Below are 16955 nucleotides of genomic sequence, written 5' to 3'. Positions count from 1 at the left end.
AGAATAACAATTAAGTAAGATACATTTAGTAAAATGAGTAAATAAGGTAAGTAAAATAAAAAAGGTTAAGTAAGCTAACAAACAGAAAAATAAGTAATATTGCACATGTTGGACATTCATATTGCACACAATGAACAGTGATATTGCACATGAGAATGTAAAAAGTAGTATTGCACATGATATTGATATTATATTTGTGCTCAGTGTCCAGTATTTTCAGCTGTCCTTCCTGCAGAAGGGGGAGGAGTTATAAAGTCTGATGGTCACTAGTAATAAGAGCTGGCTCCCGTCCGAAAGCCGTTTTTTCTTTTTCTTTTTTCTTTAATTAATTCAAGGCAGAATGATAAGATGATCTTCTCCGCGCCACGGGCACTCCATGCACTGACTTTGACTGAATGTTGTGCGACCAATCAGGTGATGACAGACATCAGGTGTAGACTGACGGTCTACAAGTATAGAGCAGGAGGGAGAGGAGGAGAGAAAGAGAGAAGAGTGCGGTGCGTGAATAGCAGGCAAGATGAGTGACGGTCGGAAACGAAGCAGCATTTAAAATTATGATATTCTGGAAATTATAAGGTTTAATATGATTATATTGAATAATTTAAGTGATATCTCTGCAAACATACTAATCATAGGTCAAAACAGGGCTCAATTTGGCTGAATTATAAAAGGCAGAAGTGGTAAAAACGAGGAGCCATTTGGGAGCCGAAAGAGCCGGCTCTTCTTAGTGAGCTGAGCCAAATGATCTGGCTCACTAAAAAGAGCCTTAATTCCCATCACTAGTGACCCCTCCGCGTCGCTAGGGGCGCTGTTTCCTGTGAGTCACCTTGGCAACAGCGCCTCTTTAATGACGTAGCGCAAAATAATACAAATCTCAAAGAGGCTGCTTAGTGATCTAGTCTAGTATGGGTACTTTAGATTGTGTTGTTCCTCCACACTCTCTGGCAACCCTTTTAGTATTGTTATCCTGTATATTTGGGCTGTCCCTCGGTACGGAGCTGAGCTTTGTGACCTGCGGATCTGTCCTTAAACTGTTAAATATAAAGCACAATGTGAGACTACACTCGCACGACGTCCGCTACGGCTCCGGTGAGTTTCCTCTCATTACATTAAGATTATTAAGCATTAATAAACAGTTACATCTGTTTTTCCATCAACGTTATAACTTCATTTACCGTTGCCCACCTCTGTTATTACAGGTATGTGTTGTTGAAAGATAAGTCGGTATATATGATTTCTATGTGCAAAGGTTGATAGTGTTAATTTGACTCCCATTATGTGTCAGTCAAACAACATTATAACCTCTTTCTGGTGATATTTACAAAGCAAATATTTGCTCACGTCATGATCATGAAGACAAAATGATTAATGTTTGGATTTTCTTTAGAAAAAAGCTCATTCATTTTCTTTTACCCAGCCTAGAAGAAACACATTTGTTCACCTCAAATTCACAAAGTTGTTGTTGGCTTTAGACCTCACATTTGACCACTTGAGCTGTTTGCCAACATAAGCTCTTGGGTTCAAAGTCAAACCCAATATAACAATCACCAAATCAACACTGTAAGTGTTTTTTCTTTACAGACATTCATACCATGAACAAATTGAGTAGTAGTAGTTGGCCGACAGTCTTAAACATCCTTAAAGGAGACCTATTGTGTTTTTGTGTTTTTTCCTTTTCCTTCAGTGTGTTATATAGTTATTTTGTGCACATAAAAGGTCTGCAAAGTTACAAAGTCCACGCCAAAGGGAGTTAAACACTGCTCTTGAACTGCCTGAAACGCCTCACTTGAAGTCCCGCCTTTTCTTCTGTAACGTGTTGATGTCACCAAGCAACACATTTACATAATACCTGCCTAGCTGCTAGTTTGGCAAGCCCTCAAACAAAGCTAGTTAGAGCGGAGCTGGAGTGGAGTCCAAAGAGTTTGGTTCGGTTGACCAATCACAACAGTGGGCCAGCTCACCAATCAGAGCAGACTGGGCTTTTTTGGGAGGCAGGAGCTCAAACAGAGCGTTTCAGACAGAGGGTGAAAAGAGGTGCTGCAGCCGGTATGAGAAAAGTAAAGTGTTTTTTGAACATTAAAGGGACTGTTTGGAACTTTTTTAAGCGTATAAATCTACTGGGTCAGGATCCCATGCGCGCTCGCATATGCACGCTCGCGTGTGGCTGGAGTCTTTGCTCCGCTGCCTGCTCGCCTTCACTCACACACCGCGCGCATTCTCGCTGTCTCGCTCCACCTCTAGACGTGCATGCGCGCACACTACACACTGCAGAAGAGTTAGTAGCTCTGAGAATATCTAGTGAATGTACAGTGGACGTTTGTGCAGAAATAACTGCTTCTCCAGACCAACAGAGGTTTTCCGTGTCTTGTGAAGTGACGGGGCTCCGCAGCAGGAAACGTTGTCGTCTCCGACCGGGTGCCGGTTTCTCCCTGCGGGCGCAGTTGGGAGGCGATAACGTTTCTCTTCCTGCACCGACCCGCTTTTCCTGCCAACACTAGGATCAGCATTGATTCATGGAGAGACCTCCGTCTGGTCAGCTAACATTACTGCCAAGCAGGTGAAATATAGAGTGATATTGTGGTTTTAGCTGACGTGTCTCGCCTCACTGTTTTGCGCGAGCCCGACGCTGACTTTCGTTGACTTAACGGCCACAGGTGTCGCTGTTAACAAGCGTTTCTGATTCTTACAAACAGTCCCTTTAAAGCATGCAAACATGTCCTAGTAGAAACCATTTATACAAGTATGAACCTGGAAATAACAGGTTCCTCTTTAATCAGTCAAATTTGCTTTTTTTAGTCCAAATCTTAGTTTGGTTGTTCACTTTCTTTCCTCAGGTTTGTTCACTTTGTGTATCCCTGTAAGTCTTTTGCTCACTGTGTGTGCTTATATGTGTTTGTGAGACAGGTAGCGGGCAGCAGTCTGTAACAGGGGTGACTGCAGTGGAAGACAGTAACAGCTACTGGAGTGTCCGTGGTACAATTGACACCTCGTGCCATCGGGGCACCCCGGTGAAGTGTGGTCAGGCTATCCGCCTCACCCATGTCAACACAGGCCGTAACCTGCACAGCCACTACTTCGCCTCCCCGTTGTCCTCTAACCAGGTGGGTGGTGTGAGATATACATGGGGAAAGCGAAGAGTTTTATGTGAGGCATTATCCACAGAGCTCCCTGCAGAGATTGGGAAATGATGTTAATGTTTAAAAGATGGTTTAATATCTCCAGGCAATAACATTACTAACATGTAGTCAGAGACGTAAAATATCAAGAGATTGATGCTCACATTTAGTGAAACCTAGACCAACATTTTGAGGTGGACCAGTGTTGACAGCAGCTTTTACACTTCAGGAAACGCACCAAACTCTCAGGGAAAACAGCCTCGGGTCAGCAAAAACCTCTCCAATATTGAGGAAGTGTGAAAACACTGTCTCACCGATGTGTAATAGGGTTGGAAGATGTGTACCATGCGATTATAGAAATTTGTCAACTGTCAGACATTTTGGTACACTGTAAAAGGCAAAGTTCCTCTCCTCTATCCACAGGAGGTGAGTGCATTTGGCGACGAAGGGGAAGGGGACCACCTGGACGAGTGGACAGTTCAGTGTGGGGGATCTGTATGGAAGCGCGAGGAGGCTGTCCGCTTCCTTCACAAGGCCACTGATGCACTACTGTCAGTGACAGGGGAGCAGTATGGACGGCCAATCCACGGCCAGAGGGAAGTCCACGCCATGTCAGGCCCCAGCCAGCACAGCCTCTGGAAGGCCATGGAGGGCATCTTTATGAAGCCCAGCGACAACCCGGCGGGCAGCCGAGACTACGGCCACCTACACACAGAGTTCTGAACTTTTCTCCCTTTGCTTCTGTCACTTCCCATCATCCTCTCTGGCTACCATTGTATACCCTACCTCTGTCCCTAATTACACCTGCACCAGCCACCTCTCGTCCCATTTTTTCTCTCCCATCACATTTTGACTGACATCTTTTGAGGAGACTGTGCCAAAGTCTGTCATGGAGCAGGGTACAATGATTTCACTTTATCAATCCATGACAACCTCCCGCACATTTATTGCGTTTTACGAAACACTACTTGAATCCTCAAGAATCCAGCAGCTATACTCTAGAGAGCTAACAACATTTGACAAGCATTTCAGTTTGCCTTAACAGGTACAAGAAGACATACAGGTATTAAACATGCTGTTTTACTGCACAGAGACTAATCTTTATTAGTTTGTGACGCTTGACACCCTCTCAGCTGTTATTTATTGTTAAATAAATGCCATCAGCAGTCACACCACAACACAAAGCAGATCAGTATTAAGTCATCAAGTGAGTCTTGTGTTTTGTTGGATTAAAAAAACATTGTTACACTTGTGCCTTTTTAAAACGTAGTAGGCTACGTTGTGGAGCCTTTTTAACTTTTGGAAACATAAGAATTTTGTTATGTTTTTATGGTATTTGTAAGCCATATTCTACTCAAACAATGGATGAGCAGTGTTATCCCTGTAAATTACTGTGGGTTTTTATAATATATACAGTATGTAGATCAATGAACTGGATGCTGTTTATTGTCAACGTTTGATCAGTTTCAAAGTGCTGGGAGAAAGTACAGTGTTAAATTCATGCTGTCTGTGCATGCATATGTGTTACATCAACTCTTTGTTCGAGAGGTTCATATGAGCAACAAACAAGCAATGAATACCTCATATTAAAGTGATTTTTATGCATACCAGCATCAGTGTGACTTCTTTATTGGCTTTTTTATTTGGTTACTGTGATGGAAATGTTGCTCTTGATAGAATATAAAACACAAATTCACAGAGAGCATATGCCTTTTGGAGTTTTATTGCAATAAATAAGGTTCACATTTACAAATCTCACAGGGCTGGGATGAGTGAGAGATACTGAATGAAGTTCAGATAAAGATACTTCTACATACAGTATTTTCACCCTTGGCAGGTGTCCTTTAACACACCCTCTCGGTGGTGCTTCGGGGTTAACAGACACACCACAGTCTTATTATCTCACATCTAATGGCCAAATTGAAGAAAATGTACAGTTTCTTTATGATCCTGTCAAACAGACATGGTAAAGCAAGAGTAAAGCAACCTTAAACTTGGAGCTTACCATTCGTTGTCCTCTTGGGATCCTGCCGACAACGCCAAATTGTGGTGGAAAATTTCCTCTTAATAGAATAAATCTCCAAAAAAACAGATGCTCTCTGTGAATTCATGTTTTATATTCTATTAAGAGGAACATTTCCACCACAGTTACAACAATTGAGATGATCTGGCGACTCTTCACAGCTGGTCCTTCACTGATGTCCTCAATGACTCTCCTGATAACTGCATGCACAATATGCCAACATGAATTATGAGATAAAAGCAGCGCACGACAGTATAGAGAGAAAATGTTCTGTTGCCTTTTACATGTGTCTCTTGACTTGATCATTCATACAGTAATTAAGCAAGTTGGAGTCACTTCAAAAAATCCCTTAATTTTACCCACAAAGTTGAAACCTAAAGGATCTGCAAGTAAGGCGAGCTGTTAATGTCTGCCTGGGCCATTGCACTCGTTTGTCCACTTAATGGCATGTTTTGGTTCATTATCTGGCAGTTAATGGGGTTTGAGGCTATTCTCACTTGTGTTTGACCTATGCTCCCTAATTATCATGATTTAGAGTGAGGGCTGATGCCAGAGCTGCTCCACAGGACACTCCTTTCTGACACATGTCGACAAATGAGTAAATTCACCTCGAGCCATCACACATTGCAACCAGCTAAATAGAGTTTTAAGATGCAGATTTTAAATGCTGGAAGGGTAACCTTTGTGTGCACGTCTGTCACGCTCACCCACTCAATGTCTGTAGTGCTAGATGACCTGGATGTATTGTGTGGAGGTGATGTCAGAGCAGTGAGCTTTCTGCACTTCTGACTCACAGCTCCTTTGTGTATGCTCTGGTACCTGCATGGGGAAACTGCAGGAAAGGGCGCTCAGTGAAAACCACGCTGTGTTGTCATCCTATTTTTAGGGTTAGTATTTAAAATGACACAGCAAGGATGATAATAAGTGACAGGTAAAGCAACAAGCCTACTTTATACTGAGTTTTACAATTCAGTGAAAATGTTTCTGCTCACCAGCTTATTGAAAGCCGAAATATTATGTAATTTAGGTGCCTTATTTAAGAATGTTTTACCTTTTTTATGTTACTGGGTAATATTGTTTTATTATTGTAAAAAATCTGAATTATTTCAGAACCCCAAGGCATAAACATCCTTCACAAGTAAACACAGATGCTTTATATTTCTATCAAAACAAGGTTTTATTGCATAAACATATATGGATATATATTTTTTTTTAAATTAAACAGATCAAACTTGTTATTTGCATTTTTCAATATCCATTCAGTTGGCGACTATTGCTGTTTTCTTTCTCCTTTTCTAAGCAGCATGCCAAGATTGTATTACATATCTGTGTTTAGTTTTATCTCTATACAATCTACAAGGTAAAAACATGTCTTGGTAAAAACAAATCTCGAAAGCAACTTTCAAAAAAATTAAAATCATTAACTGATTCCGTCCTGTTACAGATGTACAGTATAATAATGTAAACTTCAAAAGTGTTGATAAAAGGTCTTTCAAACGAGTTCCCCTTACATAGCCATGCAAGGATGTCTGAATGGCACAATTATTAGAGAATTGTTAAGATAAGGTGGTCTATGCTGGTTTCAAAAGGACCATGATGCTAATAGACAAAGGTGAAAACATGGTCCATTGGTCAAACACCAATGTGCTGAGAATATCAGAGACATAAACTGACTCACGAGGATAAGTGTAGCATACATTATACAGCAATTTACAGGACTATGAGGCAGTGAGAACATTCAATAAAAACCTAATGTGACTAAAACACACAATATATTGTATTCAATGTCAATTTTAACCATCCACAGTGAGGCCTACAGACTCTACCCTCGATGACGTGAAACAGAGATGATGATGATGTGACCTTGTATTTGCATATTTATGAAAATGCCCTCTCCTGCACTCTGATTTGATTAATAGCTGGTAGAAATTAGAAAAAATGGCTATTATGGCTAGTATAAACTGGAAAGTCAAATGTGTGACAGTAGTACATACATACCTACATTTAAACCAAGGCTGTGCCACCACAAAGAAAGATTAAATGAATTTCCCTGTCTTTCAAAGACAGGGAAATCTAAACAACAACATGCATACTGATTTACAGTATAATACATTTTTGCTGTGATATTTGATCTTACAAAGCTATTTTTTTTTTATTTCAAGAGAAAGCCCTCTTCCCTTTATATTCTGTCTAACCCGGACAGCGCATAAACCCACGTGGCTGCACATTAGTTTGATTGAAATATCTAGTTTTGTTTTCATCTGACAAAAGAACAAATAATCGCTCCAAGGTAGTGATGAGAACAAACAGTCTGTGAACCAATCATGTCCAAGGGGAGCACCGTGCAATTCAGGAATCCACATAATGTTGCAATCAGTAGTAATGAGTGTATTTCACAGACGGCATCAACATAGGGTCGGGGATTTGGTTGAGATAGTTGTTTTATGATATATCACAAAATAATCACATATAAAATAATAGAAATTATGTTCACTTTAATGAACTGTATTCCACCGACTATTTAAAGCAGCAGTAGGCAGAATGTTTTTGGCATCATTGGGCAAAAATTCCACAATAACCTTTCAGCATATTGTAATTCAAGTGTTCTGAGAGAAAACTAGACATCTGCACCTCCTCATGGCTCTGTTTTCAGGCTTTAGAAAATCTAGCCTGTGATGGGAGACTTTGGCCAATCACAGGTCATTTCAGAGAGAGAGAGCGTTCCTATTGGCTGTTCATTCAACGGAAACAGCTGTAAATCACTCGCAAACTCAGAACAAATGGTCAAACTAGGGAACTTTCTCATTTTACAGCTAAACAGTACACTAAGAGATGTTTCTGAAAACATTTGAGGTGAGAAATACGCATTACAGTAACAGAATATTGATTCATATTTGATCAGCGCGGCCTAGTTTGACCTTTTGATTGGAGTTCACGAGTGATTGACAGCTGCTCAGAGACGGCGGACTCAAGCTCGGCTCTGATTGGTTGTTTTCCTCCGGTCTGTGAAATTTGCAGATGCCATTAGGAGCACTAGAGAACACCGGAGGACAACACATGAGTCACATGATTCTTTTCAGATTACCTGTCTCATGCACTACTGTCAGGATATGGTGACCGTTTTATAAAAATAACTTTTTCTTATTATATTTGCTCCATTTCTACCCACTGCAGCTTTAAGTGTGTTTAATAAAAACTTCTCAGTCGGAATATTAGTTTTGAACTGAATCTTGGAAAGCAATATGAACATATAATTACGCTACTAATCCAACAGTAGATAAACAATGACATTTCTCTATCGCCCAGCTTTACCCACATAAAAAAACGTCCTCAAATGTAATCTGTGGTGTCACTGGGATGTTCAACCTCGGGGGGGCTCCGTTATAAAAGAAGAGGAGCATGATTGTAAACTCCTACAAGGTCTTTTCTAAACCTTTCCACCCCAGTAAGCTTTATAAAATTGTAGTGCTATCAGGTCTGAACCATAAAACATAGCTATGACCCTTGAAACTACCACAGGTACCGCAGCAGTCACCTCAACCAATCCTGAGCTGTACACTGGTGCGACAACACAATTTGGGTTGTGTGTGTGGGGGGGAAAAAATGGTTGAATGTTCACCAAAACTGCCCCAGTGACACTGACACATATCAAATTCAGTGGCGTTGTTCTTCACTTCTGAACACCTTGTAAACGTGGTTGTTCAAGCGTTTGGCTGCAGTTCTCATTTTAACCACTAGACTGCAACCTTTTCCAAGAAAGCAGCTGTACCAACAGCATGTCACAGCTCTACTGTATATCCCTGATTTAGCTCACTAGTTTCTACCCTTCATACATTCTGCTGTTGAGAAGAATACATTAAACAAGATAAGTAGTACTATATATATATACAGTGAAATCCATGGGAGTTAGTTTGATATGGCAGTATATGTACTGGCATGCTTTTTGTGCGGTTTATATTTACCACAGTTGGGCAGTTTTACAATGAGATGCTGAGGTGAAATATTTACTCATAACTAAAAATATCTGGTCCTACTAACAACCAAACCATAGCTCCACTGTTATTTGATTTGATATCTCTTTCTGCAGCCTGAGCTTACATTATGTACTGTCTTTTGCACACCCACACAAATGTTAAGTGATCAATCTATCAATCAATCACTGCTAAGACTTAACAGTAGAGCTACGTAGTGGGACAGTGATGATTCTTAACTGGTCCCTCACTGAGTATTGAGTTGTGCTCCTTGTAGACACACATAAAGACTTAATGTGCCCCAAGATTAGTGGACTGAGTCGAGGATGCCGATGTTTCACATAAAGTGTGATGTTTATACGTCACAAAATGAGATGTGAGGGATTTACTATGCATTTAAATATTGTTCCCAACATTCAGCGCCCACATTCACTCACATTCAACGCTACTTCTCTAGGGTAAATATGCAGTTGTCCATAATAACCACTGTTTGTTTTTTAAATTAGGAATGGCTCAAAGCACCTTATAAACATTTTCAGTAATTAGAAAATCAAGTTTAAAGGGCGGTCTTGGTCTTGAAAACAGCAAAATAATACCCTCTATTTTTCTCACGGTTTATATAAAAACACATTTCTTTTTCCAGTTCAGGTTCCTTGCGACCAAGCAAGTCCAGTATCTACATGGTGACATCTTCAACGCAAAACAATTACATCTCTCTTCGTTTCACTCGCGTTGTCTGCTTCTAAAGTTCAAATTAAACTCAAAGAACTCAACTGATTGTTTAGAGAAGTGCTCGGGTTGTGGCTGGTCCTGCTTTGGCTGCAAAGACAAGATGTGAGGTCATGGCTGTTCTGTCCACTCCCCATGCTCACAGTGCAATTGGTTACTCCATGCCGTTCCGCAGCATCTGATTGGCTGCGATGAGCATGACACTGATGATGAAAGCCATTGCGAAGGCGCAGATCAGGCTTTTCCTGACACACGTCTGTCGATTCTTCTTCTTGGGATGAACTGAGGGGAGTGAAAGAGAAGAGAAATGAGAATCAGGAGTACAGTTGCAAATCTTTAGCCCCAGTTTGTGCCTCTCATGTGATGGTGATTAGTTAATTCATTGATTAGTTTATTGACTACAATATAATGATACAAAAGAAATACAAAATACAACTTTAAAGGAATGCAGAGAGTTCAAGAACAAGGTCGATGCCACTCTCATGTTTAAGTATGGAGCTAGAGCCAGGAGACAGTTGGCTTAGCTTAGCATAAAGACTGGGAGAAAGAGGAAACAGCTAGCCTAGCTCTGTCCAAATGTTATAAAAAAGATCTGCCTACCAGCACATCAAATGCTCACTTAGTAACACATTATATCTCACTCATTTAATTTTTACAAAACATGTCCGCAGGAAGAGCGCCGAACATTGAAGCAAATTTTCGTAGTGGCCAAAAGGTGGAATTACAACTTCCGTGTCTGTCACGTGATGCCATTCTCCCAAAACGGCCCAAAATAGATTTCCATAGGGATAGAGACGTCTGTAACTCAGTGGATCATTTTTTTTTAGGTAAATCAACTTCCCAGTATGAACACTTGAATAGCCCTTATTTAAATCATTAGGTCCTTAAAGTCGTAAGTTGCACTAATAGCCGAATCCAGAGTTATTTCCCTTCCTCCGTTCATGTGAATGAGACAAAGACCGAGGCTGGAGCGAGGGCTGGGAGGCGGAGTTAAAGTAAACGCTACTGCGCCTGCTCTATGGGCCCAAAGGATGTGGAAGATCGGTGGAAGATCCGGGTACTTTTATACTCGAAAGTCAAGCTTTGTTTGCTTCATGCGCCACTGAACAACTCTCATAGAAATGAACAGGAGCCCGCCTCCAATGCTGTATCCAGTTCTCTTTATACATCCATGACAGAGACTGCAGGAAGTCAATACACCTGGCCAAGAAATAGTCCAGTACATGACCCTCTGTAAAACCATACATAGTACTTTTTTGTATGGATTAAACAAACAAGATATAACGTGTTAAGTAGTGAGCTTTAAAAGGTGCTAATAGGCATATCCTTTGGATAGAGGCAGTTAACATTTCACATCACAGAACAGGGGTTATGATCTCCCACCCACATACGACCACCAGATATCACATAACTGAAGCTCACGTGATGACTCCTCCTGAGCCACTTAGGCTGTGACATACAGTCAAAAGCTTTGAAAAAGCTAGTAAATGGACTTTTGAGTTACAGTGAATACATTTTAACTTGTTTCTCAAGGTGCATGCCCGTTCTTTGACCCAAACACATACAGGCCGGTCCCATACACCGTTCATAGCTATTCCTACGAAAATTAAAACAAAAATAATTCTAGTCTATTGTCGTATTCTATCTAAATGGCCTGTGTTGAACAATATTATAAATATAATAAGCGTTTTCAGTCCAAAATGGTGGCAGCGGCTGTTGCTTCTATACTCTTTGGTCGTGGGTCGATGGGTGGGTCAAAAGACATCGGGCTTTCGCCCAGGAGACCGGTGGTAATATCCCGTCTGAAACCAGAAATCAACGTTGATTTATTTGTTACATAACTTCTGTACTTAAGTTACGCCATTTTCCGTGGTTATTTGAACCCAAATCACAATCTTTTCCTAAACCTAACCAAGTATTTTGTTGCCTAAACTTAGTTAAGTTGTTTCCTGTGAAGACGGAAGTTTATTTTGAAAAGACTGTATGCGTATAACAAGCTGAAATTGACACATGTTGCAGGACATTCGTAGAAATAAAATGCACGAAGAATGAGGAATAACTTTTCGTAAAATATCATATGAACCGTTGAATGATATATTGACACATACTGTAGCAGCTAACATTTCTACTTCAGCTGATCTGTGATCCAAATCATCAGTGGCAATGTCTCCAATGTAAAAACGACGCATACATGAGGGGCAGAAACTGGTTTTTCATACTCTCTATGATGAAGCAAAAAACAGAGACACCAGGAGTGACGTGGAACTTTTCCGTTCTGCTACCTGTCTGTGTCTTTTGTGGTGGCTGAAAGTCAGTTTTTCCCCCAAAGACATAATCTCAGGAGATTGAAAAAGGAAGAGGAGCAGTGACAGATGTGTCCTCCAACAGGCCTTGCAGCAAGAGCAACAATCAAAAGTTTCCTCCCTGTCAGCCCCCTTGTCTCACTTTGTTAGAATCACAACACTGCATCAATAAATCAACTCTGAGCTCTGAGTCGTGGATCTAAGAGGGACTGTGAAAGTCCCGGCGGACAGGAAGGAGATGGGAAGGAAGCACGCATGAAAGAGGGAAGTTGTGGGAAGAGGGTTAAATGTGGGGAGTAATACAGCTGTTCTTTACAAGAGAGGCTCTTTACCTCTTCATCTCCTCTGTATTCTCCTCCTCTTTCGACTGTGTCCTCTCCCTAACTCCTTCCCTCCCTCAACACCAGAAACTTTATGAAAGAGAGTGCCAAGCCAGCAGTTCCCTGATCCCTTCTTTAGCCTCTTATCTCCTCCTTCACTGTCCCTTCTCGGCTAAGTTTCTCCATTTCCTCACAGCTGTCTCTTTTTAGGGCTCCCCGAGACTGTAGGCCAGTACCCAATGGATTCATTAAGACTTTCCAAGTTTTCTAGCGTGTTTGATCTGTCTTTACCTTTGTACTCGTCTGACTTGCGGATGTTTCACAGCAGAAAGGCAATTTCTCGCTCTGCACCATAACTGACACAGGGTCGCATTTCCCTCCTAAAGCAACATAACTTCGTATTATGTCTCAGGAAAAATGTGTTTCACTAGGGCACTCGAACATTAGCAATCTATCAACCCTCTCGTTCTTGGCTTTGAAAATCAAAGACATTAATGCATGACCTTGAGATTAATAGATGGGATCATTTAAAGATCACATGTGTTTTTTTTAATATGCATCCTTACTATTGACCTTGCTCTCAGGATCGCGCCGTTACAGATGAAACCTTTGTAATGGATATTCATGTTGAGCAGCAGATTAAAAATGAAGGATTTAACCTTGAATTTTTCTAAGCAAGACTTAGATAGTCACTTAAAGGTGTGTTTAAAAGTCAACACTACTTTGTTTTTTCCCCCACTTTATTCTAACTGAACAAAGACTTCAGAACGAGTTTCTACTGTCACTGTGCAATCACACTGTTCTTAACTTTTCTTCTTGCCTTCACACACTTAACCCTCTGAGACCCACAACAGATCTGTTTTTGTCTTTTTTAGGGGGGTACAGGGGGTCTTTATTGGGAGATAGCAGGTCAGCAGTAGACGTCACATAGAAGTGGTGCACATCATCTGAAAGCTGGGAACCTGAAGATTAATTTGAGATGCAGCTCAGCACTGTGTCAAGTTGTTCTAGTCATAAAAAAGAAATAAACATGAATTGATTAATAATTAACTAATTCATTAAAATAAATTGCGAAAGTGTATAAGAGCTAAAAACATTATGATAGAAGTATATAATGGCCATTCCCATGCGCTATTATGTCTCATAAGTTGTTGCAGCAATTTTCGAGTTGATACCATTTGTTACACAGATTTGGTGCTAAATTTAATAATTTCTTTACCACTCAAGAATTGAAAAGATAATCCCTCCAAAATGCCACATTAAGAGACCAAGACCTTGAGGAATACCATAGAAAAAGCCATGCTGTGATTTGGTATCAAATTTTTTTGACATTTTGAGATATCTGCAAGAATTGCATTTTTCAGCGATTGGATGGTGAGCACTTCTGTTCTGGAAACTGCTCAGAAACCCTCTTATTGTCAATCTACCTAGGAAAGCCATCCATCCTCTGGATGCCATAGGTCTCTAGTTTGTGGCTGTAAAATTTCATGAGGCTGTGATTATCCTAAATGTCACCACAGGACATTTTATACAATGAGGTCAAATTTAAAAAAATGGTCTCACTATATGAAATGGCTACTATGGGGACTAACATCATCACACATGAATATAATTGGGCTCATTGGATCCCCAAGAGTCTTAGCTTTACATTGATACCCAATTTTTGTAATTGCATGTGATTATCATTGGTTTTCTAGTTTCATATGATATCAGTACCTTCACTCTAACTCTAAAACTGAACCTGCTATAGCCTCTAAAAGACAGTAAGGTCGGTCAGGATCGCGAGCGGGTCTCGGGGTTAAAATATTACTCACTCTTCTGGTAAATTTAGTGCCACCTGTGTTGACAAGTAGGATTTTACAATACAAACAGCTGTTCCATTTGTGTCAAAATGTGTAGTATCAACTGCAATAGATTTATGAATTTGTCTGTTTTGTCTACAATTTAGCCTTGAAGGAGCATTTTGACATTTTTGAGATGCATGCTAATCTTCTTTCTTGCCGAGAGTTAGATGAGTGGATCGATAGCACTCTCATGTCTGTGCCCTAAGTTTGTAGCTCGAGCCAGGAGGCAATTAGCTTTGCAAAAAGACTGTAAGCAGGAGGAAAGAGCCCGTCTCTTCCCAAAGCTCAAATACACGCTTACCAACCGCTCTAAAGCTCAGTAGTTAACACGTTGCTTCTTGTTTGGTTAGTTCATACAGAAACAGAAATGTACATGGTGTAGTTATTTGTTGAGTCTTGACACTGTGAGGTTGCCAGGCAACCAGCAAAGACTCAAGGAAGTCATTTCACCCGCGGCCTCTGGTCACCAACAAGTAGTAACAACGTGTACTACAGTAGAAACCGCTTGTGGTGATCGCGTCTGTCCGGGGTCAAATTGATCACTGTAAGCAGATGATTATTAGAACCACATTTTTTGTTGTTGTGATTCATTTCTCATACACATTATCATCTAATTGACATTTTACATGAAATTATGAAATAATCTGAGCTAAACTCTGATTGGTTGATTGTCTCATTAACAGCATGCAATGAGCATAACATCAGACCTATTTGAAATGCTTCACAAATTAGAGATGTTGGTAGTTAGAAGTCTGGAAACAGGCTAGTTTAGCCCTGCGTTCAGTATTTATGCTAAGTAAGGGATAATGTACAGCGAGCCAAGCAATGTTGTGAAATAAACATCTTGTCTTGCATCACCCTGTTTGGGTTTATTTCACAATCATGACCCAATAGCTGTACATTATCCCGCTTATTACACGGCTACTTACTTAAGAAATCAATAGTTTGACACAAAAACGGTCCGCCAGAGTCCGACATCAGAGCTGCGCCCACAGCAACGGTCTGTTATAAAGAAATAACGGACCGTAGAACGCCAGGATTGACCAATCAGAATCGAGTATTCAACAAAGCCCTGTAGTAAGGTACGCTAATTGTCTCTTAGGTCTAGCTCCATACATAGTGCACAGATAGGGAGTATGGTCTAAGTATAGTAGAATATGTATACTTCCCAAAATGTCATACGATCCCTTAAGCAGTTTGATTAAGCATACAGTTAGCCTACTTATTTGGATTAATGTGTAATGAAATCACTGCATAAAATATCACGTGAATTACAGAACGAAATTCCTTTTTATAAGTACAGGTATTAATAACGGCAAAGTTTTCCCGAGAACAGCTTCCTCACCTCCCTCATACTCAGGGCAGTTCCCAGTTTCATTGAGGCTCTCCTCCTCGGTGATGATGATGTTCTCTATGTCCTTCATTGTCAGGTGGTCCCGGAAGGCGTGGAACAGCACCTGCTTCAGCTCATCCAGAGACAGCTGCTGCATGTCAAACTGCAGGGACACAAGGCGATCAATGCAGACAGAGACACAGTCATCCACAAACTGGCTTCATGAGGGCAGATAAATATAGAAGATAAGAATGAGCTGTGAAATGTACAAGCTGCTCCAGAGTATGGCATGTATGAATTTGTGTTTTATTGCCTGAATGTGTAATCTACAGGTACATTATGTAAGCAGGAAAGGTGTCAGTTGTAATGTAACGCCAGCATGTTTGCCTATGTATCACTGGTGCTATTTCTGGATGCCTGAATCAGTATGCGAACCCGTGTGTGCATCGATAAAGAGAGATAGATGTATGCAAGCACAATTGGTTTAATGGATGAATCAATTACGATGAAAATAATGGCACATTTACGTCCTTGTAGGTGGTTGTATTCTCAGTTGTGTGTGCATGTTTGTGTTTAAAATGATTAATAGGCTCTGAACAATCACTGACGCGACGTCTGAATCTGTCCTATTCCCTGTCTGCCCTTCCTAGACATCACGTCCTTCCTGTCCCCACAGCAGATACCCTCCACAAACCATAGAAACACGTGCATACACCGTCCTCACACCCACTAGCATCTATGTCCAGATTATTTACCTCGCTGACAGCCTCAAATACAATCAGCCGCTTGGTTTAACACAACAGATGGACATACTGTGGCAGGCGAGGCAAAGAGGAGGGAAATAGGGGGTTTATATTGAGAGAGAAATAGAGAGATACACGTACTATAAGATGAGAAAATAGGAAAGTATGGCGAGGTCAGAGAAAATGAGACGAAGGAAGTAGTGGGAGACACAGATGGAGAAAACAGAACTGGCAGACAATTGTGGAAGAGACGTAAAAAAAGAGTTGTGATGGTGATGAGGAGATGCTCATTTCAACGAAGGAGCTGTAATAGCCATGCTCGCTAAATGCTAAAAAACAGCATCTTTCATGCTCAACCACCTTAAAACAGTAGCTATTGTTTACCAAAGGAAAACTAGCTGATGAGAGGTTAGAAATTGTACTACTAGTAGGACTGGGTAAGGAACCTCAATACTGATACTGACCGAAACGTGTGACCATCAATTACTGAATGCTTGGTCAGATGTGTAGTTTACTTTAGCTTATTGGCTCTCTTGCTGAGAGTTAGATGAAAAGATTGATACCATGCTCATA

At 40.7% G+C, this 16955-nt stretch overlaps 2 protein-coding genes across 4 annotated transcripts in view; one reads left to right on the top strand and one right to left on the bottom strand.

The window, feature by feature from the left end:
• The first annotated feature begins 763 nt into the window (after positions 1 to 763).
• On the top strand, positions 764 to 4726 carry sdf2 (stromal cell-derived factor 2). The gene is made up of 3 exons (XM_037748040.1): positions 764 to 1089; positions 2905 to 3101; positions 3540 to 4726. The coding sequence occupies exons 1-3, from the start codon at positions 906 to 908 to the stop codon at positions 3837 to 3839; spliced, it is 681 nt and encodes a 226-aa protein (XP_037603968.1). The 5' UTR covers positions 764 to 905; the 3' UTR covers positions 3840 to 4726.
• Positions 4727 to 8204: 3478 nt separating this feature from the next.
• The window catches only part of caln2 (calneuron 2), a 36927-nt gene continuing 28176 nt past the window's right edge, over positions 8205 to 16955 (bottom strand). For all 3 annotated transcript variants that reach the window (XM_037749674.1, XM_037749676.1, XM_037749675.1), the window contains 2 exons: positions 15652 to 15802; positions 8205 to 10121 (listed from right to left, as the gene is read on the bottom strand). In XM_037749674.1, coding sequence (XP_037605602.1) covers positions 9994 to 10121; positions 15652 to 15802 — 279 coding nt within the window. In that variant the 3' untranslated portion in view covers positions 8205 to 9993. The remainder of the gene's footprint in view (positions 10122 to 15651; positions 15803 to 16955) is intronic.

This window comes from Sebastes umbrosus, chromosome 17 (assembly GCF_015220745.1).
Source record: "Sebastes umbrosus isolate fSebUmb1 chromosome 17, fSebUmb1.pri, whole genome shotgun sequence".
In the NCBI taxonomy this organism is placed as follows: Eukaryota; Metazoa; Chordata; class Actinopteri; order Perciformes; family Sebastidae; genus Sebastes; species Sebastes umbrosus.
The sequence above is the reverse complement of the archived record's forward strand: the minus strand, read 5'-3'. Positions and strand labels throughout refer to the sequence as shown.

Coding starts and splice junctions, on each gene's coding strand:
- sdf2 (XM_037748040.1), top strand. CDS start 906: ATGGGTACTTTAGATTGTGTTGTTCCTCCACACTCTCTGGCAACCCTT. Junction 1,090..2,904: donor CGACGTCCGCTACGGCTCCG/GTGAGTTTCCTC, acceptor TTTGTGAGACAG/GTAGCGGGCAGCAGTCTGTA. Junction 3,102..3,539: donor CCCCGTTGTCCTCTAACCAG/GTGGGTGGTGTG, acceptor CTCTATCCACAG/GAGGTGAGTGCATTTGGCGA.